Source organism: Anomaloglossus baeobatrachus, chromosome 2 (assembly GCF_048569485.1).
Source record: "Anomaloglossus baeobatrachus isolate aAnoBae1 chromosome 2, aAnoBae1.hap1, whole genome shotgun sequence".
Lineage (NCBI taxonomy): Eukaryota > Metazoa > Chordata > Amphibia > Anura > Aromobatidae > Anomaloglossus > Anomaloglossus baeobatrachus.
In genome coordinates this window covers 411,580,732-411,605,474 of record NC_134354.1, presented here as the reverse complement: position 1 = coordinate 411,605,474, position 24,743 = coordinate 411,580,732, and the positions used below count along the sequence as shown (strand labels likewise).

At 42.4% G+C, this 24,743-nt stretch overlaps 1 protein-coding gene across 4 annotated transcripts in view; it reads left to right on the top strand.

The window, feature by feature from the left end:
• Positions 1–24,743, top strand: part of COL16A1 (collagen type XVI alpha 1 chain) — a 345,470-nt gene that overhangs the window by 172,236 nt on the left and 148,491 nt on the right. For all 4 annotated transcript variants that reach the window (XM_075336132.1, XM_075336133.1, XM_075336131.1 and 1 more), the window contains exons 9-14: positions 947–991; positions 3,339–3,374; positions 7,139–7,165; positions 20,781–20,843; positions 21,941–21,982; positions 24,572–24,616. In XM_075336132.1, the coding sequence (XP_075192247.1) occupies positions 947–991; positions 3,339–3,374; positions 7,139–7,165; positions 20,781–20,843; positions 21,941–21,982; positions 24,572–24,616 (258 nt within the window). The remainder of the gene's footprint in view (positions 1–946; positions 992–3,338; positions 3,375–7,138; positions 7,166–20,780; positions 20,844–21,940; positions 21,983–24,571; positions 24,617–24,743) is intronic.

The window sequence follows — 24,743 nt, the reverse complement described above, 5'->3', positions numbered from 1 at the left end:
AGTAATGTATGTTCAATCCAGAAAAGCCTTTTAATTCCCTATAATAAGAGAATGAGAGCTGGAAACATGTTTCTAATAATGTAGAAAAGGGATATCCAACCTGTGGCTTGAGAGCCACATGTGGCTCACGGAAATTATGTGTGCCTTGCAGTTGTGTGCCAATGCACAAAGCTGGGCAACAGCTATGAAGAACATGTCTGTATATGCATTGGGGTTGACGAGATAAAGTGCTAAGCTAGACAAAGGGTGAAGATGCCGGTCAGGGGAGATGATTGAAGGTAAATGTGACATTGTGATGGGAGTGCTTGATGCGAGAATACCAAATGAGGGTAAGGTAAGAACCCCTGGATGCATGTATCTTGGTGTGAATTCTGTGAAAAAGCTTTGGCTCTGGGTGTCATTACTGTGGAGGAGGAAGGAGCTGGATATAACTATTCCAGGGGACTCTGGATGTTGCTCACGACCCTCCCTCAGAGTTGAATGTAGGTTCCGAGGTAAGAAAGGTTGAGGATCACTGGTGTACGAGAACCCCATTCATGCTTCTTGCATCAACAGATCACATTTTCCATTATCAGTCCCTGCCAAAAATATGGTTGGACAGATAGAAATTGAAAATAGGAAAAAGAGTTTTGTGAAAGCAAGGAAGGAAAGACTACTGCTTCTTAGCAAGTAGACAGCATCCAAGAATAGAGAAGAATGGACATTTTGTTCCTTGTGTGTGGGCACAAATCATTCCAAAACAGAAATGAAGTATTAGAAAGGAATGAAAAATATGTTAATTTGTGAGCTCACTCAAAAAAAAGTCTGAAAGACATATCAAGCCGAAAATGCTATAATCCTAAACATATTTATACGTCTTCCATAGACCTTTGACTTGCTATACTGTGCACCATGTTAGCTTGGTCCTTTGGTCTAATTTTTAACTCTCCTACATTTTCATTTGCAGGGAGAGAAGATTTCTTCAGGAATGCATGTAGACCTTCCTCCAGAGGTGAGTATATTACTTGAATCTACTGTAAATCCTCCACATGCAAAATTCAGGCAATACAGTTACCGTGTAATCTAGATGATTTTTTATAACACAGATCAGAGTAATCTACTTTTAGATATAAGAATACAGAATACATGTACAGAATGCATTATCAATGATTAAGGTCAAGTCCAAAGTTAAGGGAGTAGTCTGATTTAAATATATATATATATATATATATATGTATATATATATATATATATATATACATTTTTTTTTTATTTTCTTTTCAATATAGTTTGAATCAAATTCTCATAGATTCCAAGATCTCCGCTTTCTGTCATTCAATAGAAAACTTCATTTTGCACTCCCAGTAAATAAAAACCTATCCTGGTCAAGGTATGCTCAGGGAAATGTGGTCCCAAAGACTGGAATATCTACCAATAACACAATCATACAAGAAATAGAAGAACAAAGGCGAACATAGTCCACAAAATGCATAGCAAAAAATGTTTATTATGATATATAAATCTATATTTATATATCATAATAAACATTTTTTGCTATACATTTTGTGGACCATGTTCGCCTTTGTTCTTCTCTTTCTTATCTGTTGCCTTAGCGAATGTCCAATAATTAACTAGTTGATTAATGATCCATGGTTATTATATTGGGATATGTAACATTAGGAATTTTTCCCTGGATTTACAACAATAACACAATCATGTACAGTCAGTTCAGAAGGTGTGCAGATCACTGCTACTCTGATCTCTAGCACTTATAGAGTATATACACATCCAGAAATAGGTATCAAATAATACCAATGTCAATATTAGTAATTAGTAATACTATAAAGAAGCCAAAAAGTACTATGATGTTGTTATTAAATATTACCTATAAACTGATATTGAAGAAAACACAATGTTCAAAAACTAATACCGCTATACAGGGTCCAAAAAAGAAATGCCAATATTGTTACATTGTGACTAAATGATATGACCAAAGTGTTACTAAAAAAAATACAAACATTATACAAAGAATAATACTTTTGCACTCAAACTTTACTAGTAATTCAGATGATCTAGCGCCCACTTAGTGCTCTACATAGACCTCACTAAGTTAAATTGTTCCTCATAGTGCACCACACAGTAATAATGACCCTCTTTGCACGACTACACAGTAATAATGAGCCTTCAGATAATGATATTTTGCCCCCTAAAAAGTCAGAATTACCAATTTGTGCCTTCTGAGAAACAATGCTGCCATTAGAACAGTTATAATAACTATGTCCTTGCCCAATATGCAGTAAAAATGCCCACCTTCGTGCCTCATACAAAGTAATTTTGCCCCCTTTCTTCATCCTATAAAACAATAAAAATTGCCCTATTTATTGTGTGGAGACAGAATAGTGGTTGTAATTAGAGATAAACAAGGTACGGTGTTCACGGTTCAAACCAAACACAAACTTTACAAAACCCCCCCCAGAGTTTGGATTTGGTGTTCAGGTGCTTTACACATGCAAACCACTCATGGAATGCATTGCTGTGCTTGGGTACGCTCAGTGCTCAGCCCAGTGCGAGCCACTTGCAGTGTTTGAACGGCTCACACTGGGGGTAACAACGGCATGATGGGATGTAGTGTGCAACAAAACAAAAAAATTGAAAAATACCTCTACTTGTTCATGATCCTGGTCCTCTAGCTGAGGTCTGCAGTATAATAATAATACATACTGGGCATCTCTTCATCTCTTAAATATTCCCACAAAGGTCAGACTTTTACCACTGCTGGCCATGTAATGTTGCTATTTTATAATATCAAGTAGATGATCCAATTGTATCGATAGGGCCATAATGCTTCATTTTCCCGTAGTATGGTCTACCCTACTGTGTGTGCAGTACAGAACATATGGCCCCTGGTAGACCTTTACAGTTTGGACACAACAGAAAATTAGAGCATACTCAACATGACATGATTTTTTTTTCACTAAAAGCATCATCTTCCACCTTCTGAATGAAAAGACACTTTGTAGAGTACAAAAACAATTAGAAATGCAATGTTTTATTCCAGACAAACACCTGGCACAAATTAACAGCCAGTGGCACAACTTCATAGCTGCTTTAATATGCCTAATGAATACAGTCTCTGTAAACTATATATTCTTGATTACTTTTTCAACTCAACCATTTATTTCAATTACTTCTAGTCTCATTAATTCAATGTTAAATCAAGTCATGAGAATAGCTTTGTTTAATCTTTTCTAAAGGTATGTGCAAATTGGTATATCTAGATACACAAGAATGTAAGCCAACACTTACAGTAACATTCATTTCTGGGATTATTTTTGACCATTTTTCTTCTATTAATACAGTGTGCAAGTTGTGCGTTCCAGCTTCCAGAACCCAATGTAAGTGTCCCCTAGCACTCTGCATGCAAAGGAATTGGATAGGATTGACCTTCTAGTCACTAAATTGTTTCAACCTATAAATATTCAGGCCTATTTAACACTAAAGATATTTTTAAAACTTTGAAACATGCTTTTCTTTGCGTAATGGATTGGACAATTACTAAATTTCTGCTATTACTTATGGCATATATCCAATATTTGAGGTTTCATCTGTGATTGTTAGAGTACATATGACCATGCTGGTGACTCATCTGCGAAAAATGTAACGACATTTTTACACTAGTTTATATGAGCCCTGCCAAAATGGGAAGAGCTGGGAAGTAGCCGGGCCAGGACAAGGGTATGACTACACTCACCCTTCAAATTCATCAAATGTGTCGATGTTGCAACTTCGGTCCCGCACTTAGAAGAGACAACTGAATTAATTTATTGATGTGCACCTCTGAATGAATTCAGTACCTTCTGCTCCAGCAAGACTGATGTAGAGTAAGCATGCACTACTCCAGTCTTGAGGAATCGCCTTCCATAGAGTTTAAAGAAGAACTGTTATGGGTAGAGTTGAGTAAACCCATGGAAATTTGGTTCGGCAGGTTCAGCCGTACTTTAGATAAAGTTCAGTTTGGGACCCGGACTTGAACTGAACCCCAATGGAAGTCACTAATTGGTCAGTTTGGGGATCACTGAACATTGAGCTTTGGGTTCGCTCATCTTTAGTTATGGGTCAAAAGTGGCCCATTTTGCTCTTACTTCATCCTTGCTACTCCCCTGAGTTATCTGTTGTTTTTTATTTCTAAATTCATCATAAGATTCCAGATATATGAATTTTTTCACTTAGTGCTAATTTGTATGGTCTTTATAATTTGCACTAAGTAACAAGGCCCTAAAATATAATGGAGTACTCATAGAAGCAGCAGGAATAAAACAGTAGAAAAATGTGGGCGTTTTGACCTTGTAAGCAGGAAGGAACGTCATTGCCGCTCATAATGAGTTGTGCAAAGGAGCCATACAATCATCGTTTCCATCAGAAATGGTCAAATTGTAATGATAACATTTTTCAACCTGTTATTTAAATCTGTGTGCTCTAACATGCTTCCATATACTTTTCTACAAAGAGCCATATACAGTCCCTGACAGAAGTTCTGTCGCTTATCCATGTTATGTAAATAAAAAGCTTATAACCTGACTTTAAATTCATCCATTGGTTTCATAAATTACTCTTTTGAAAGCTGAATCCCTCCCAAATTTGGTTTAGGTTATGAAAATAAAGTTGCTGCAGAGCTGAAATATTGATCATTTAATGAATACAGAAAGGTCAGATTTTCGCAAGACAAAAGTTTTGTTGTCTTGTCATATAATGCACCCAATCCTAGTTTACATCATCACCTGTGCTCACTAAATGATCCGTTAATTAGTGGTGTGTATAAAAAGAAACCCAGTACCTCAGACCTTCACTTGAACTGCAACTTGACCTCTGACAACATGCCAAAAATCCACTCTGCGACCAAAGCCTTGATTATCAAGAGGCTGAAGACCAGAACCACTGCAGAGGTGGCTGGCACCTTTAATGTGTCTCAGCGTCATGCACAAAGAATTAAAAAAAGATTTGAAGAGACTGGAGATGTTTTTGACAAGCCCAGATTCGGCAGACCCCGCAAGACAACTGCTCAGGAGGAACGTTTGTTGGTTAGAAAATCCAAAGCTAGCCCCTGTTCCACTGCAGCAGAGCTCCAATAGGCCTGGTTACCTCAAGTCCCTGTGTCAACTAGAACAGTTTGTAGGATTCTGTCTCGAAATGGCCTCCATGGTCAAATCAGTGCCCAGAAGCCAGCACTAAACAAAAGGCAATTAAAAACCTGTGTGGCATTTGCCAAGTCCCACAGCCTGCTAAACAGATGGATGCTGTAAAAGTGGCAAAAGGTGAATTTCTATGATGAATCTTCAGTTGAATTACACCACAGCTGCCGCAAATACTGCAGGAGACCTACTGGAGCCCGTATGGATCCAAAAAACAGTTAGGTTTGGTGGTGGTAAGATCATGGTCTGGGGTTACATTCAGTATGGGGGTGTGCGAAACATTTGCAAGGAGGAAGGCAATATCAATAGCCTAAAATATCAAGAAGTATTAGCTACCTCTTACATTCCCAATCATAAAAGGGGTCAAATTCTGCAGCAGAATGGTGCTCAATCTCATGCATCCATCTCTACAACAAAGTTCCTCCTGGCAAAGAAGATCAAGGTGCTCAAGGACTGGCCAGCTCAGTCACCAGAACATCATTGAGCATGTTTGGGGTAAGATGAAAGAGGAAGCTTGGAAGACAAAACCAAAGAATCTAGATGAACTCTGGGAGGCATGTAAGACTGCATTCTTTGCTATTCCTGATGATTTCATCAATAAATTGTATGAATCATTGTTGAACCGCATGGATGCAGTCCTTCAAGCTCATGAAAGTCACACAAAATATTAAATATGTCTCTAATAGCACAACAACTTCATACACCAAGTTATGCAACATATCTTTGTATTAGAAGTTATTTCTTTGTTTGAATTTCACTTTACTTTCTGTGGGCGACAAAACTTTTGTCTTGCCAAAATCTGACCTTTCTGTGTTCATTAAATGATCAATATTTCAGCTTTGCAGTAACTTTATTTTCATAACTTAAACCAAATTTGTGAGGGTTTCAGCTTTCAAAAGAGTAATTTATGAAACCAATGGATGAATTTAAAGTCAGGTTATAAGCTTTTGTTTACATAACATGGATAAGCGACAGAACTTCTGTCAGGAACTGTACATATAACTGAGTTCAAGAATATATTATCTTTGGAAGCTCAGCCAAATAATTCTATGGTGGTTTGAACATCATTGCTCTGAAGGAAAACATACTGAACTCCATTGTGCTCCATGCTGTACAGATGCAGACCAGCAGCTGTGGATGTTTTTTGGAATGATGATGGCTCAACATAACATGAATGGATTCATTACATGAGTTTTGAGACGTCTGAGTAAAGATGGAAAAAATGTTAGAACAAAAGTAGCTGTGCATGTCATTCCCAGGTGGAAATCACCTCTAAACATTGTATATACCTGTACTATGGAGAGGAGGTCACCCCTCTGCATGCTATGCTAAAATTAGGGTCATCTCCAGGTTATTCAGCCTGTAGGCTGGGGTGCGCCTTAAATATTCCAGACATCTCTATGAACGCAATAACAAAGTTATTAATTATTACAAGGCTACATTAGATTTCCAGAAACGCCAGACAGCTTCTTATGCAGACGAGCGGAGCTGGATACTTGCTTCATGTCTCAGCCTGTCCAATTCTGCTTGTTTTCTGCTCATGTGAGTTTTAACAAAATGCAGATGATACCAGGCGGGAGAAAACAAGGAATATAGCAAGAGCAAGAAAAATGACAAAACCGGATTCAAAAATAAGGGATATTATGAGCGCTCAGAATTGACTATCCATTATGCTTACAATACACAACTGATACATTGCTCAGCCCTGATTGTTTCTTGTATTTGATGGCCATTTCATTCCATTTTGCTTAGTTCCACTTGTATTCTTTCATTAATAGAAAATTGTGTTTTGTGTTGCAAACTATGATTTCAGATGAGAACTTTCGTTTAGACGCATGTTTCACGAGAACTTCCCTTTAGGTGCCCCCCTGGGTCAGACCCCAATTTCACTTTTTTCCTGAGGAAGGAAAAACATTTAGAATCTATGGTACCTATATAGTCATAACTTATATTTTTGTGTCTTTGAACAGGTTACAGTTGGACCACAAGGCCCCAGGGTAAGTTTATGTCATAGAAAACAATTTTCCTTATGGAATATATTTCCCTTACTATATGTCCAAAGATGTGACTTACAATGCTTTGGTCTGAGAAAATATATATTAAGCCTTGTGATAACAAAGGAGAGAACTTTTTAGATCGGCACAGGCCCCCTTTTCTGTGTATAATTCACCCTTGATACAGAAAGAGGTTGGCTTAGATAATTTGCTGATATTATTATTCCGGCATGGTTATGAAATTCCCATATGGATCATCCTGCATTATTACCTTGTCTACATTGACAGGGGTCTTTTACAGTTGTTCTTCACTATACAAGTATGTAATTCCAATCGTTGGCTATTATTTTGGCAGTCATCTTAAGCATATGCCTCAAACACCATGAAAGGGGAATAACAAGATTTGCTAAATCTGGCATTGCTGTAACAGGAAGCCCTAATGTACCAAGAGCTCAAACAAACAAACATATGTGGGATCTATAAACGTTCCATGTAACATGGTTAACAAATACAGCGGTAATGATATTTCCCATAGAGATATGTATACAGTTTTATATTCATTCAGTGATTATTTTTTGTGTGTGATAAAAAAACGACCTTCTGTTTTACGTCAAATTGTATTCTCTATCTAAACCAGGGATACACCAACTTTTTTGATCCAAGAGCCACTTTGACACATTGTACCTAACCCTAGGGCCGCAATAAAACTTAAAGGGATATTCCAACTGACATTAGATACTGTAAATGTCTGCTATGCAGGGGGTGTCATGCAACAAGCATGGCGAGCATGCTCAGACCAACCGAAGTCTGACACACAACAAAAAACACACCTCAACAACACCACAGACAAGGGGGTCACTGAAAAAACAATAACAATGGTGGGCCCTGACGCTAGTGAGAGGGTAGATAGACATCTCCTATCCTCACCTGAAGCTGTCCCTACTCTCCTAAGCTAGTCCCTATACAGTCTCCGCAACTGTTGCTGAGCAGCACCCTGAGACCCTGGGAAACTCTATAGATGCCCTGACTAGTGGAGAGGCAGGTTCGTTAAAACCACCTCTGCACTAATAAGACAAGAGGGTAGGGGAGACAAACAGGGGATAAAGAACCAAGATGGAGAGGATACAATTTCAGGAGAATCCATAACAGCTCCTTCCACCAAGGCGGCTAGTATACATATGTCTTTGTATCTTCAGCAAGGCTTGCTGGGAAACCTAACTATTTAAACACAAGGGGGTGTGGCTACAGAGCAACAGCAGCTGACCTTAACTGCAGGAGAGCAGAAAAACTGACATTAACTACTTCAGAACCAAAGGAAACAAAAAACCAAATACAGAGTCCCAGATAGAGATAAGGGTCTCCAGTCCTCAAGCTGCCACTAGTCTCCAAAAACAAGGGAGACGACCATGACAGAGGGTTCCTGTTCTGGGACTTTAACTTATAACAAGAGTATGAGTTTCCGAAAGAATATGAGCCAAGATGGCCGCTCAAAACCGAAGCTATCTCCGTTGTAGTATATGAGAGCTGTGTCATCATCCCTCATAAACTACAATGAACAGAGCCATAATTATGCACAAATGTTTCTTTCTTGTAGTACTGAATAGAGAAAAGTCCCAAATATTTGGTTGTGAAAGATGGCTAGGGTCCGGTTAAATTGCTATGGCGGGCTACAGGTTGTGCACCCCGATCTAAACTAAAGTGCTGCCAGGGGCAAAAATACAGTCTTAAACAACAACCAGTATGGAAATCAAATAACCAAGAGGATTTTAAGTTCCTTTCTGAGCCCCAAAACAGCAGACAATAGCTGGTTATCACATCCGTTTGTTCTATCAGTAAAACACTGGTACCTAACTGTACTGACTATGGATTTGAAACATATTTGACAGCAGATTATCTCCTATTTTAAGCAGTTTTTGCACAAATTACATTTGTCTCTCATCCAGGATACAAGATAAATGTCTGATCGCTGAGGCTACATGCGTCCCAATCTTCCTCAGCGCACTGACATTGAATGGAGTCGCACAGTTAATGCATGTCCTCTGCCTATAGGACTGACAGGAATGGCCGGGCACTGTACTCTGATTTTGTGATAGGTGAGGGTTCCAACAGTGGAAGCACCCCCCCTTCCCCAGCAATGGGAACTTTACCACAAATCCATTTATATAATAAAATCCTTTAGCGGTCAGAATATTAAACAAATACAATAATAATAATAAAAAATATTGTTGCAAAACTATTGTGCCATTCGGCTAATAAGAGCTATCAAAGAATAGTGCAGACTCCTAGTTACATGCGTTACAGAGATTCTTCAAGCTTTTGTCAGCAATGAACACACAAATAAATGAGATCACCCCATTTGAAAAGGAAGACTTTAATCAATATCTCACTGAATATAGAACAATTTCCAAAATTTTGACAAAGCTGAAGTTTAATAGAACATTTTATTAACCCATAACCTGAAACTAAGGTTAATTATATCAATTTTATTATTAAATCTTTAGTTTTACTCAAATTAGTTGATGGGAAAATGAATACACCCCACAGCAAAAACTACATCTAGTATTTGCAATGACTTTCATGATTTTTAAAGGGAACCTGCCAGTAAGATCAACCCTCCTAAGTCATCTATATGGGCATGTAGGTCATAGGAAGCTGAATAAAATGATACCTTGATATCTGTGATACAATGTTGCTTTCTAGAGAAAGCCACATTTTTCTGATATGTAAATGAGCTCTTCCAGGCTATGGGCCGGACACTGATCTACATCAGAATCAGCGTATATGCCTCCAAAGCTTATTTTAAATAGAAGGGGAGTTACCAGTGTGAGACGTGAAACGCTAGAGAGTAGAAGTGAACTTTCTTTGCAATTATTTTAGCAGGTGCAGCTCTCACACCTCTGGTGTATTACAATAATATTACAACTCTGGCGGCCTATGAGATGGAAGTTGAATCAATAAAGGGGCTTTACACGCAGCGACATCGCTAGCGATGTCGCTCGTGAAAGCACCCGCACGCCACCATCATTTGTGTGTCACGGGCAAATTGCTGCCAGTGGCGCACAATATCGCTAACACCCGTCACACGTACTTACCTTCCTAGCGACGTTTCTGTGGGCGGTGACCAACCTCTTTGTTAAGGGGGTGGTTCCTGCGCCGTCACAGCGATGTCACACAGCGGCCGACCAATAGAAGCGGTGGGGCGGAGAGCAGCCGCATTAACGACATGCCCACCTCATTGCCGGAGGACACAGGTAAGCTGTTGTTCGTCATTCCCGGGGTGTCACACGTAGCGATGTGTGCGCCTCAGGAACGACGAACAAGCTACGTCCACAATGACCAACGAGATTTTGAAAATGAACGACGTGTCAACGATCAACGATTAGATGAGTATGTTTGATCGTTAACACTTGCTCAGAACTGTTACATGCAACGACGTCGCTAACGATGCCGGATGTGCGTCACGTAATTCGTGACCCCGACCACATATCGTTAGATAGGTCGTTGCGTGTAACGGGGCCTTAAGAGGACACCAGCAGTTACAATCATACACAGCTATGCAGCGACATTGGGAGAGAAGAGAGCAGTTACATATGACACTGGTAACTCCCCTTCTAATAAGCTCTGGAGGCAGATTCTCATACAGATCAGTGTCCTTCCCATAGCCTGGAACAGCTCATTTACATATAAGAAAATGTTCATTTCTCAGGAATAAGACATTGGATTGCAGATCAAATTATCTTTTTATTTAGCATCCTACACCTATCTATATATATAATTGCCTTATTCTGTCTGTCTGTCTGTCTGTCTGTCTATCTGTCTGTCTGTCTGTCTTGCTCCAAAATTGTGTCCTTACGGTGACACAAAGCTGATTGGCCGCTGGGCTCGCCATGGCCCCGCCCCCCACACGGATTGGCCGCTCACCCAGGCTGCGCCCCCACACGGATTGGCCGGCCGCTCGCCCAGGCTCCGCTCCCCACAGATTGGCCTCTCGCCCCGGCACCCTGCAGGCATTGGCAACTCGGCCACGCCACGCCCCGCCCCCCTCACGCAATGCACGCTAGCTCTGCCCCCCCCACGCATTCCCCGAACCGACACAGTCACGGAGCCACGACTCACAGGTGAGTACTGTACCCCCGGGAGCCCACGTCAGCGTACGCCGCAAACCCAGCCGACACATACCCTCGCATTGCTGGGGCTGGCCGGCGTATGCTGGTGTGGGCTCCCGTGCGAGCGGGGGACGGGATACGCTGGTAACCATGGTAGCATAGTTACCAGCGCATCAAGGTCCTGCAGCGGCGGAACATACACACACGCACACACATAACAACACACACACACATCAGATCACACTCACTCTCACACACACATCACACACACATCACATCACATCCACACACTCACAACATCCTGGGATATTGCTTGCTTCTCGGCGCCGATACTGTGCTGTGAGCTTCCAGGACCTGCCGGAGGATCACATGGCCAGAAGCATGTGGTATCTCCGGATGTTGTGAACGCGTATGTGCAATATCGTCAATGTGTGTGTGCGTGAGTGTATGCGATCGTGTGTGTGCGTGTATGCGATCGGGTGTGTATGCGATCGGGTGTGTGTGAGTGTATGCAATCGGGTGTGTGTGTGTGTGTGTGTGAGTGTATGCGATCGAATCTGTGAGTGTCGGCAGAGGAGCACAGCGTGCTGGAGGAGGCTGGGAGGAGAGAGGCTGATCCTGGGGAAGGCTGGGAGGGGGAGGGGGGAGGCTGAGAGAAGAGAGGCTGATGCTGGGGGAGGCTGAGGCTGGGGTAGGCTAGGCTGATCCTGGGGAAGGCTGGGAGGGGGAGGCTGGGAGGGGGGAGGATGAGAGAAGAGAGGCTGGGAGAGGCTGAGGCTGGGGTAGGCTGGAAGGAGAGAGGCTGATGCTGGGGACAGAAAAGGCTGATGCTGGGAGGAGAGAGGCTGATCCTGGGGAAGGCTGGGAGGGGGAGGGGGAGGGGGGAGGCTGAGAGAAGAGAGGCTGATGCTGGGGTAGGCTAGGCTGATCCTGGGAAAGGCTGGGAGGGGGAGGCTGGGAGGGGGGAGGCTGAGAGAAGAGAGGCTGGGGGAGGCTAAGGCTGGGGTAGGCTGGAAGGAGAGAGGCTGATGCTGGGAGGAGAGAGGCTGATGCTGCGGGCAGAGAGGCTGATGCTGCGGGCAGAGAGGCTGATGCTGGTGCAGCATGGGGGATGGAGCACGATGGGGGGTGCGCAGCATGGGGGATGGAGCACGATGGGGGGTGCGCAGCATGGGGGATGGAGCACGATGGGGGGTGCGCAGCATGGGGGATGGAGCACGATGGGGGGTGCGCAGCATGGGGGATGGAGCATGATGGGGGGTGCGCAGCATGGGGGATGGAGCACGATGGGGAGTGTGCAGCATGGGGGATGGACCACGTTTGGGAGTGCGCAGCATGGCGGATGGAGTACGTTTGGGAGTGCGCAGCATGGCGGATGGACCACGTTTGGGAGTGCGCAGCATGGCGGATGGAGCACGTTTGGGAGTGCGCAGCATAGCGGATGGACCACATTTGGGAGTACGCAGCATGGCGGATGGAGCACGTTTGGGAGTGCGCAGCATGGCGGATGGAGCACATTTGGGAGTGCGCAGCATGGCGGATGGAGCACGTTTGGGAGTGCGCAGCATGGTGGATGGAGCACGTTTGGGAGTGCGCAGCATGGCGGATGGAGCACGTTTGGGAGTGCGCAGCATGGCGGATGGAGCACGTTTGGGAGTGCGCAGCATGGCGGATGGACCATGTTTGGAAGTGCGCAGCATGGCGGATGGAGCACGTTTGGGAGTGCGCAGCATGGCGGATGGACCATGTTTGGAAGTGCGCAGCATGGCGGATGGAGCACGTTTGGGAGTGCGCAGCATGGCGGATGGAGCACATTTGGGAGTGCGCAGCATGGCGGATGGAGCACGTTTGGGAGTGCGCAGCATGGGGGATGCAGCACGATGGGGAGTGCGCAGTATGGCGGATGGAGCACGTTTGGGAGTGCGCAGCATGGCGGATGGAGCACAATGGGGGGTGCGCAGCATGGCGCATGTTTGGGAGTGCGCAGCATGGGAGATGGAGCACGATGGGGAATGCGCAGCATAGGGGATGGAGCACGATGGGGAGTGCGCAGCATGGGGGATGGAGCACGATGGGGGGTGCGCAGCATGGGGGATGGAGCACGATGGGAGGTGCACACCTCCTCCCAACACACACACGCGCACTGCACAACACACCACACACACACACTGGGAACCACAAACACCGCCCTACACAGACACCCACACACACAGACAACGCCGCACACACACAACACTCAACACACAAACACCGCGGCATACATAAATATACGCACATACCGCACAACACACACATTGCACAAAACATACCTCCCCCCCAAAACACACCACACACACACAAACCGCGCAACACACACTCAACGCTCCACAAACAACGCAACACACGCAACACACATACAACACCGCTCTCACCTCCCGCCACACCCAGACAACACCCAGAACATGTACAGCCCCTACACAAACACTTGGCAACTACACACAACAACATCTAATATATATAACAAAAATTATACATTAACTACACAATAAATTCTAGAATACCCGATGCTTTAGAATCGGGCAACCTTCTAGTATGACCATATAAACGGCTTAGGAGGGTTGATCCTACTGACAGATTCAATTTATGGACAGCACCAACTCTTTTAGGCATTCCTCTGCAGTGTACGCAGTATTGTATCACAGGAAATACTCACCCGGTTTGGCTTTCTAATTTAGATTTACTTCTAATACTTTCAATAGGGTATACAAATTTTTGCAGCATGGTTTTGAATTCATTTGTTAAGAAAATTACTTTTTGGGGTGTATAAATAACAAATCCTGTTGGCAATCACTGCCTACATTTATAAGAGTATTTTGTAATATGGTACCTCATAGAAAATGTTGATTCTGAATGCAAACTACAGGATTTCTGACAAATCTGTTGGGGTGTACGCATTTATGCTGAGCACTGTATGTACAGTATGTAGTCCCTGCTGATAGGAGCAACGAGAGGTCAGAGTAGAGCTACGTTCATGAATACAGCACACACATGAGTATATATAACTCATCTCATCTCTACCAGTATATATTCTTTAATATATCCTTTCAATCTGTTGCCTAAAAACAGGACAGCATAGTCTCATGATAGATCCACGTTAACGTTTGTAACTTTTTTTGTGTAAGTGTTAGGCTTTTACAAATTGATCAAACATTACATTGTTGTAACCAGTATTGGCTTGGCTATAATATCACAGACTTTAGATTCTTTCCAGTGTATTCTGTGTACAGTCAGGTGTCCGCTCTGGGGAAAATATTATTTTGCAAAGATTTCTGATCTGATTCTTATCTTAATGTCTGAGATCAGAAGGGTAAAAGGGGTTTTGCCATCATGTTATTGGTCCACCAAACATCTATAATGAGGGTCCAACCGCAGTGTTGGAAGCTGTATATTACAATAACTCTCAATTACTTCATATCTCATGCTTACAATTACTGTAAATGGGGCAAATGTTGCTAGTTTTCATGTATTATTGGGGTTAGCAGTGGAACCCATCAATATTTTATGACAAATGTGAGTTTTTTATGACTTACCACTTCAACCACATAATGGTAATGGTCATCAATATCTAAATAGCAGAGCAACATTTTTAATAAATGTAAAGGTAAAATACATTTTATTAAAAAAAATATTTCAGTTAGTAACATTTTCTTTTGTAAGAGAGATTGAGCTTTAAATATTTAATTAAAATGTGTCTGAATATATTTACATTTTAAAAGTTTTGTATAGGGGGAAATGGAAATAAATAAGAATAACTGTCACGCTGTACAAAGGGCTAGTAAGACGTAGTACACCCACTAGGTGGCAGCAGAGTAGTGAAGGAGAGACAAAGTCACACTGTAACAGAAAGGCAGCTGAAGTACAGCAGAATAACTTCAGCAGGCAGTTAACAGGCGAACCACCAGGGGGCAATAGAGTAGTCAAACAGTCAGGGTCTAGCCAGAAAAGTCAAGTCACTGCAAAGGGAGGATCAATATCAAAGTCAGAAAACAGAACCGAGTCGGAAGTTGGGAGATCAGGTATGCAGAGGGAAACACAAACAACAGACAGCAGAGGGAAGTCAGGGACCGGGACAGGCAGATGAACGGGGGAGGGTACAAGTCAGACCGGGTGATACCGATGCGAGACTCGCACGAGTCATATGCAAGTGGATATAAAGTATCACTCAATATAATGAACTAAGATTTTCAGTTAGAACACTAATCCCAGGATTTACAGGAGTTGATTAACATTGTGTAATGAGGTCAAAATCAGAAATATAATAAGTCTCCTTTGGATAATATCTGAACTTTTTATCTGCCAATTGTGAAAAACACATACCTCTGGTAATTCATGAATTATATGATGTCAAAACAAGATTATTATAATCTAGTAACCTTAGAACTTTTCCAAGGTTCAAAGGAATATTTAAAAAAAAAAAATCATATTATTGAAAGTTAAATGAGATTTTTTTTTTCAAAACAAACATGTTCCAGCATGAATTGTGATCATATGTGTACCAGATAAAAAAGATGAATGCTCGCATATGTTTTTGCAACTTATTATTACTTTTTTGTAAAGAGATTCCATTGGAATCAATATCAAGTCAGATAAATTATATTATGGGGATACATTGTTGTCATGATTGCAATTAGTGTGTCATGAGTAAACATGGGGTCTAAGGGGAAAACGTTTCTCCATGCAGAGGCTGACAAAACAAAAGTTTTCCCCTTAGAACCCATTATAGCTTCTCATACAGCCACATCAGATATCATACTTCGCACTGACGAGGGGCAATAACCCCGAAACAGCATGTCCGCAAATTGAGATTTTGATCTGGCATAAATCTTAGGTTATATGAAAAGGATCGTTAAAGGTCCACGTGTGACTTTTATGATTGCTACTTTCAATAAGTGGCACTAGAGTTCGTCTCCTTTATCCTTGAAGAGACAATATGAGTAAACATCTTATGCGACCACCCACTCTATCTAGCTATACATATTCTTTAACTAGTGGACAATTTGTAAATCAGATTATTTTGCATTGGGAGAATGTAGACAAAGCTTTAATATCCAGCCGTGTCTCATTGTTTTGTGTGCCAAAAATGAAAATGAAGAATGAAAGATTAATGCATTGGCTGTGTATATTAGCTCCGAACTCTAATAAATATAGCAAAATCCAGCGGTGATTATATCAGATTGTAATTTATCATCATTATATCAGTTAGATCATCATATTGTAATAATTTACTTAGAATCTGAGCTCAAGATGCAGCTGTATAAGACACTTACCAATCGTTAAAGAGGGGATGTCTGATATCCTCATTTCGAGGAAGTTCGACTAATATGGTAACATGGTTGAACACATTAAGTGTTGGGCCTGTATGAAATGGCAATCCTTCCTTGATTGTTGGGAAGCATAACAGCGCATCAAGTTTACCACATTGTTCATTAGGCACTTATCTTTATATGATCAGAGATGGTCAATGTGAGGTCAGAGAAAGTATGAAAAGATTCCAATATATTGAATTGTCGTCCAAATCACATCAAGAAACTTTGAACAAAATGAAGGTCAACACAATATTACCTCCATGTAAAGTGAAGCTTCTGCATGAACCCAGTGATACCCTGGTTGGCAAACCACTTGCAGTTAATTATTATAATTATTATTATTGACCATGCACTTTTTATTGTTGTTCATTATTGTATTTCATATGTGGTATCAGCGAAAGATTTGATAGTCAAGAAAGAAACGACTTTTATGTGTGAGAATAATGAAAAGCCACCCCATTTACCAAGCCCCTTGCAATTTTATACACATTAAATAATAAATTTAACTGGGACACAGCTAATACATTTTTATTGCAATAATTGATTTTACAAATGAGACTGATCTAAAAATATAATAATACTACACAATTTCCAACTAAACATTTCCTTAATAGCTTCATTGGGTAAAGTTAGTCATATTTATTAGGGGTAGAGTATCTCCTTGAGGAGACATTGGCAAGGGGTATAGTATGTGCACAAGACATATTTTTTTCTCAAGTGGTCTGCTCTGAAAGCCGCCCCCAAAAGGGGCTTAATAAAAGCTAAAAAGAGTTAACATATGTATTGTAATGTTAAAACAACTTGCTGTGTATATTTTCAGGCTTTTGAACTTCTTTTAACCCCTTCAGGCTTCGAGAGACGCAAAGCGATTAAAAGAAGTGACCTAACAATTCTTTAGACAGCTGTCATTTAAAAACCATTCACTACTTTATATAGAAAAAAGTTTAAAAAATCACTACTGGTGAAGACAATGCAAAAAATGCTAAAGAAATGACCGGAAAGTGCCCCAAAAAAACGCTTCAGGACAAAGACAGCAGGTACATGGACATCCAAAAGACGTTCTTGAACAAACTGTCATTTGTTTTATGATGATAGAAAAAAAAAAAAAGCCCAGTGCCATTTCACACACCGCTAAAGTCTACACCAACTAGAGAGGGGGCTAATGATGTCAGATGCCACTGTATGGGCTTCCCTGTAATGTCCTGCATATATCACATCATATGGTCTAGCACGGTCAATCAGGAGAGATTATCACACCAAATATAAATGATGAGGGGTGGACAGGCAGTAGCAATTTTAATTAGGATTTTATAGATTAGGGATAGGAGGTCAGAGCGCACAACTCATTACATATAGGAATAGAAAAAAGCCTAAATCTGTTTTGATGTATTACTGCAGTGCTGTAAGGCTATGTGCGCACGTTGCATAATTGCATGCAGTTACGCTGCGATCTGCACCGCAGCGCAACTGCATGCATCCTGCGTCCCCTGCACAATCTATGGAGATTGTGCAGGAGCCGTGCGCACGTGGCGTATTAGAGCGCAGCACTTCGGCTGCTGCCAGGAGCGCGCGTTCTAAGAAGTGACATGTCACTTCTTTCGTGCGCTCTGCATGAAGTCCCTGCTCTGTCTGTGGCAGGGGTTGGGAGGGGCTACATGCAGAGCGCATGAAATCGGCTTTTGTTTCTGCAGCGATTTGAAGCGCACGTGTGCTCTTTAAATCGCTGCAGAAATTTCTGCAGGGCCAGTATGCAACGTGCGCACATAGCCTAAAACAGTTAAAATGGGAGTGGTAGTCTGAGTCTGTGAGTGGTTATTAAAAGACTCAACTGATAGGGAGGCGCTGGACCATCAGCGTAACTGTGAATTGAATGATCTGTGATATACTGCAGTAACACCACCTTAATAACAATCATTTTAATATTTAACAACTGTACATACCACAGTAAGGCTGGGTTCACATGTAGTCATCTGTTATCATGGAGCCGTCTGAGGTCTGTCTGCAAAAAGGTTGCAAACACAACTTTTTTTGTCCTTTGTTAAATAACAGATGTCGGCCAGATCAGTTTTTAACATGTGGAGTCTATGGAAAATGGATCGGTTACTGGATTGTTACTTATCGTCCATTTGTAATGGATCTGTTAAGAAAACAACGGATCCGTTACAAATGCAAATACAACAGATGGCTAATCCGCTAATGCATCCATTATCCATAGTCTCCCATGTTAAAAAAAAAGGATCAGGCAGAAATCAGTTTCCCAACGGATCCATTCTAATACATGACTAGAGGACATGTAAACTTAGCCTAATACTGTGGACTGCTATGGCATTTAAATGCTGTGTCTCTAAATGCTGGCATCTCATTATTACACATAACATAATAACATCTATACAGGGTGTTCCATAAGTATGAATACACCCTGGGTGGACTATAAGTATGGATACACCCTGATAAAAAAAAGAGTAAACTTGAATTCAAAATGTCGGCTTTACTGATGGCCGTCATGGGCGTCATCCGACCTCAAATTTTTTGCCCCTACCATGCATTTTATCAGGGTGTATCCATACTTATGGCCCACTCTGTAGTTTGATTTCTTTGCCTATGTGGATGGGTTGTTACTGACATCTAGTGAGAAATTCAATGTCAATAGCACCTTTAAAAATATATTTACTTAGAAAATTGGTGACGTGTTCAATACTTATTTCACCCGCTATATTACCAATAGGTTTTCATTATAAGAAAATGTATACTATATAAAAACCAGACCAGTGTATGCTATCTTTATACATTGAAGGCAAACGTCAAGGAATAATCCCGATGTGTAGATGAACGAGATTTTAACATGACCATAAATTCTCCCTAAAATGCTCAGTGAACAGTCATATTTATTGCTTGTTTAAATGAGCTAAGATCATAATAACATTTAAACTGTGCAGAAAAAAACATATATCAACAACTCAGAAAGGCAGGAGAGCGAGTTTATGCCTTTAGCATTGCTGGAAGCGAGAGTGGGAAAGATGAGATGAAATCTCACTATGTTTCCCTACATCACAAAAGACGAACGAGGCTCCAAAAAAGTTAAAGATTTGTTTAGTTCTAGTGGATTTATTAATCTAGCGAATAATAGAAGAAATAGAAGCATTGATGTTTATTACTTGTAAGTTCTATGTCAACAAAGTGCTGTGGGGTTAGCGAGCATATCCAAAACCTAAAATCTCTTGGCTCACTCAAAAATAAAATAAAGAATCAGATACAATGTACTGTAATTAATCAACCATGTTTTCTTCTCATCAAAAATACAGTGTAGAAGCCCGAGGTATCTGTTCCAATAAACTGTCAGAAAGTGGTTCCCTCTGTCCCCTAGACTTTCTTCCATCCAATAACTAAATCAATGTATTATTAAAGAGGTGGTTCACCCCTTTTTACTATTGATCATATCGATATACCTTGTGTTTCCAATAGTGCCTGTGAGCGGCGCTACTGCAGTCCTCTCACTCCCTTCGCGTGACCCCCGGGCTCTGTGACCTCTGATGTATGGTGATGTCACATCAATTGAAGCGGGCTGCAGTCTTACTGAGTGACTGGGCTGTGGGCGGAGTTTCATTGCTCGTCACAGCCCAGCGTCACAGTGCAGCATCTCCCTGCTCTCTCCTTCACTGCACAGAGCCGTAAGCAGGAGCGATGCTGGCTTGTGATGAGCGGTGAAACACTGCCCACAGCCTAGTGACTCACGGAGACTGGGGCCGACCGCGGTGATGTCACATCAACAGGAAGTTGATGTGACATCAACAAATCCCAGAGGTCACGGAGCCTGGGGGGGGGAGGTCACTTCATGGGGATGAGTGGACTGCAATAGCGCCACTCACAGGTACTATTGGCAACACAAGGTATTTGAGAGAAACCTGGTTTCTCAACATAATATCAGTGTGGCCGGTAATGAAAAGGGGTGACCTTCCTCTTTAAGCCTGCCAGCACAGTGTCTGTAGTCAAGTCTTTTGAATGTTAACCGTAAGGACTCATAAAGAGGACAAATACTGAACCTACTATGTATATTGCCATGTAAGTCACAAACCTTGGTATGTACATATCTCCTATGTAAATATCTTTAATCTCAACACTGATTTGCAATCTGTTTATGTGATAACGTAGTATTGCCTCATTATATAGGGACTTAAAGGGGAAAGAGGACAGACTGGGCCCTATGGACCAAAAGGAGAGAGAGGAGAGCGGGTGAGTAGCACTCATTCAAATATCCATTGATTCCATTTTTTTTATTATGTATTAGTGTACACTTATAAAGGCTAGATATACCTGCTTTATTGCTTCTGTATGCCAATAACATGTATATATTTCCAGTTCCAGCTTTTAGACTATGAACAAATGCTTTAAAATCTCTCATGGCTAGAGATGATCAAATAAATCAGAGTAGAATTGACTTTGACTCAAATTTTATAAAAATTGTGAAAATAAGATTTTTTTGTAATTTGCTTCCACGCCAAGCCAACAAAGGGGCAACTGCTGGCCATAAGAGGCCATCAAAAGGTTAATTGAAAATAAAAAATCCTTGTACTCACCTCTCCGGCCCTTGTGCTACTCACCACCATCAGTCCTGGTCGCATCTTCGGATCCACTGGTGCTCATGCCGGAATACCTGAGCCTCTACACTGAGCCAGGATTTCTGGCTTTCATGTAGCCCAGGTGGGTTTTGCACATGCGCACCAAAGGTCCTGAAGCACGTCATGATGGCATGATGTTGTGACCTTCCATGCACTTGTGCAGAACCCGGCATGAACAACAAGGGATCAGAAGATACAGTGAGGACCAGTCAGGTGGAGTGAGTGAGTAGTGGAGGGGCTGGAGAAGTAAGACATGACGTGAGTATACACATTTTTTTTAAAAAAAAATTTACGCATTACGTTTATTATGTCCTGTAGTTTGGGGAGACCCCAGAGCATAATAAGGGATATTTAATTTGCAGAGAGAATAACTTCTACGCAAATTGAATTTTCCAGGAACAAAAATGCAAAAACAGGCGAATATTTGAATTTGCCTGATTCGGCCATCTCTACTCATGACAAATGTCTCTATGGCTCTATTCAGATCTAGCTTTTCTAATTCTCCAGAAGTATATTTCAATTGTAGTCTTCAATGTGTACCTCTGAAAAGTTATAACAATTGCAATGTACATTATAGGCAGATATATTTATAGCCTACAGATCATATGCCAAGAGAACACTTCTTTCAGTTTCTCTATATGACCTATCTTCCCAGATCAAATTCTGAGACTTTATTACCTATTTTATTTGTAAACTTATTTTTCATCATAGGGGGCAGATTGCATCCGGATTTCAGAAAATGCACCTTTACAGGTAAATATGAGACAAGGCATACATTTTCATCTGAAGTTGTTAATAAAAACTGTGGTAAAGATATAGGTGCTTCAAGGGTGCTCTCAAATCAGTTCCAAGGACTCAAAGTCAGGCACTAAAGGGTTATTCCCAGCTTCACGATCCTATCCCAATATGTAGTGTGTGTAATAAGAATATTAGCAAATATCTCCAATTAGAAATGTAGTATAGTTTTCCTGATTCACTATGTTACTTACCTCATGTGCAGGGCATTGCAGGACCTTAGGTATCCATGGTTACGACCATGCATATAGTCATAGTTAGTTAGTTAGTTGCTCGTGGTCATAACTATGGATACTTAAGGTCTTGCAATGACCTAAACAGGAGGTAAGTAACATAGCTCATCAGGAGAACTATACTACATTTGTAAATGGAGGTATTTTCTAATATTATCACACCTACTACATATTACGATAGTGTAGCGCCCCACGGGGCAGGTGGTTAACCCACTCGTTGCCGGGCCGTTTCGGGTCGGGTCAGGCGATGTCACAGGGTGGCCTTGCCTGGTTCCGTTGCCCCGAGTCGTACAGTAAATGGTGGGGGAAGGGGGGTATTGGGAAAAGTTTGTTCTGACGCCACTTGTGGTATGCGGCCAGTAGTAGCCGCCGCTGCAGAATTCCTCGCCGGGGCAGGTGTTAAGGCAGCCGGGATGGTGTTGCTCCCCACAGGCGGAGCAGGCCCCGGGTGGATGAAGAGGGAAGGGAATGGCGGTTGGCGTGTCAGTAAGCACGAGCCAACACAGTCTCTGCGGGTTCAGGGTGTAGTTTACTCACAACTTCAGCTACCAGCCCGGTCACACTGGTCACTGCCGTGATGGGCTCAGGTTGATCCTGGATCCGTGGGAGGTCAGAACTGGTGCGGCAGTCTATGGGCCCTTCCTCATTGTGCTTTTTAGTGCGGATCCCTGTGGCTTGAATCACTTAGAATCCCTTCCGTATTAGGTAGAGTACTGTTCCCTATGCCAGTAGCGTGGATCCCCTTGAGTCTGAATGTGATCGAGGTCCAGGAATTCTAGGTGCCACTTGGCTCTGGAAACGTTTGTGGTCGGAGAAGCATGGAACTTCCGTCTGGCAGAATCTGGTGATGCAATGATGCAACGTGGAATTACACCCCCCTAGAGTGCTGCACCCTGAACAGCGCCTGCCCCGGGGGAACTGACACGGTATGCTCCTCAGCGACCGTTAAACTCCTGTGTCCCACAGGAGCTTCCAAGAAAGACGTGCGCTCACTGTTACTCCTGGTGGAGAACTCCTGTAAAAACTGTGTGTGACTCCTAACTCCCCCTGGTGGCTGCTCCTCCCCCTACCCAGGTACTAAGCTAGTGGATTGGGGCCCCTGTTGTGATGGCATCCTGTAAATGCCACACTGTTGGCAACCCCTTTGGTATCCAACACTAGCCCTGTCCCCAGTGGGGAAGGGGCAACCATGTGTGTATGTGGTTGTGTATGATGAAACCGGCACTGACCTCCTTTGGATCGATGATCAGCACCACACCCTAAGTGGGGTGCAGTACCCTGTGGCGACCTGAGCCTCAGGTGTGCCACAATAGGATCTTGGAGATTGGAATAACCCTTTAACATAAGAAAACAGAGAGTAATGAATAATGTATGTTATCAGTAAATGCTGCAGCATGTGAAACCACTCATGGTTAGGAGCATGGGTGGTCACATATAACAAAGGGCTATGACGTTCATGAGATCATTAGTTGTGAACTCTAATAGACAGTAAAGCTGGGGTCACACTAAACGACAGCGACAACGACGTCGCTGTTACGTCACCATTTTCTGTGACGTAGCAGCGACCTTGTAAGTCGCTGTTATGATCGCTGCTTAGCTGTCAAACACAGCAGCCGAAGCAGCGATCATAACGACACGCGTCGCTGTGCTGCAACATGTGCAGAGAGCAGGGAGCCGCGCACACTGCTTAGCGCTGGCTCCCTGCTCTCCTAGCTACAGTACACATCGGGTTAATTACATGATGCGTACTGCAGCTACATGTGCAGAGAGCAGGAGCCGGCGCTGGCAGCGTGAGAGCGGCGGAGGCTGGTAACGAAGGTAAATATCGGGTAACCACCTTGGTTACCCGATGTTTACCTTGGTTACAGCTTACAGCAGCTGCCAGATGCCGGCTCCTGCTCCCTGCTCACTTCATTTCGTCGCTCTCTCGCTGTCACACACAGCGATCTGTGCGTCACAGCGGGAGAGCGACGACCAAAAAATGAAGCTGGACATTCAGTAACGAGCAACGACCTCACAGCAGGGGCCAGCTCATTGCTGGATGTCACACACAGCAACAGCGACGGGACGTCGCTGCAACGTCACAGAAAATGGTGACGTAGCAGCGACGTCGTTGTCGCTGTGTGTGACACTACCTTAAGAAGCTGCCATTAATATGACAGTGGGAAGCTATCCAGGTTGTAGATATGATAAATCTATCTCTGGTTAGGGGAAGGCCAAAATACACTCAAGTTACCTTTGTGGGATAACATACCCTAGTGAGTGAGTGTGAATTGATATCAGAATAATAAAAATATAACTATTTCTTTTTCAGTGTGCCCAGGGTGTAAAAGGAGAAAAGGGTGAGCGAGGAATGGAGGTGAGCTTGTGGCATGAACTATACCTGTCTATATAGGGAATTCCTTTCAGTATTTCATAGCTTAGACAGGTTTGCTTTTTTTAGGAAGTGTTTTTCTCAAAATCTAGAAAAAAAAATCCTTACAAAG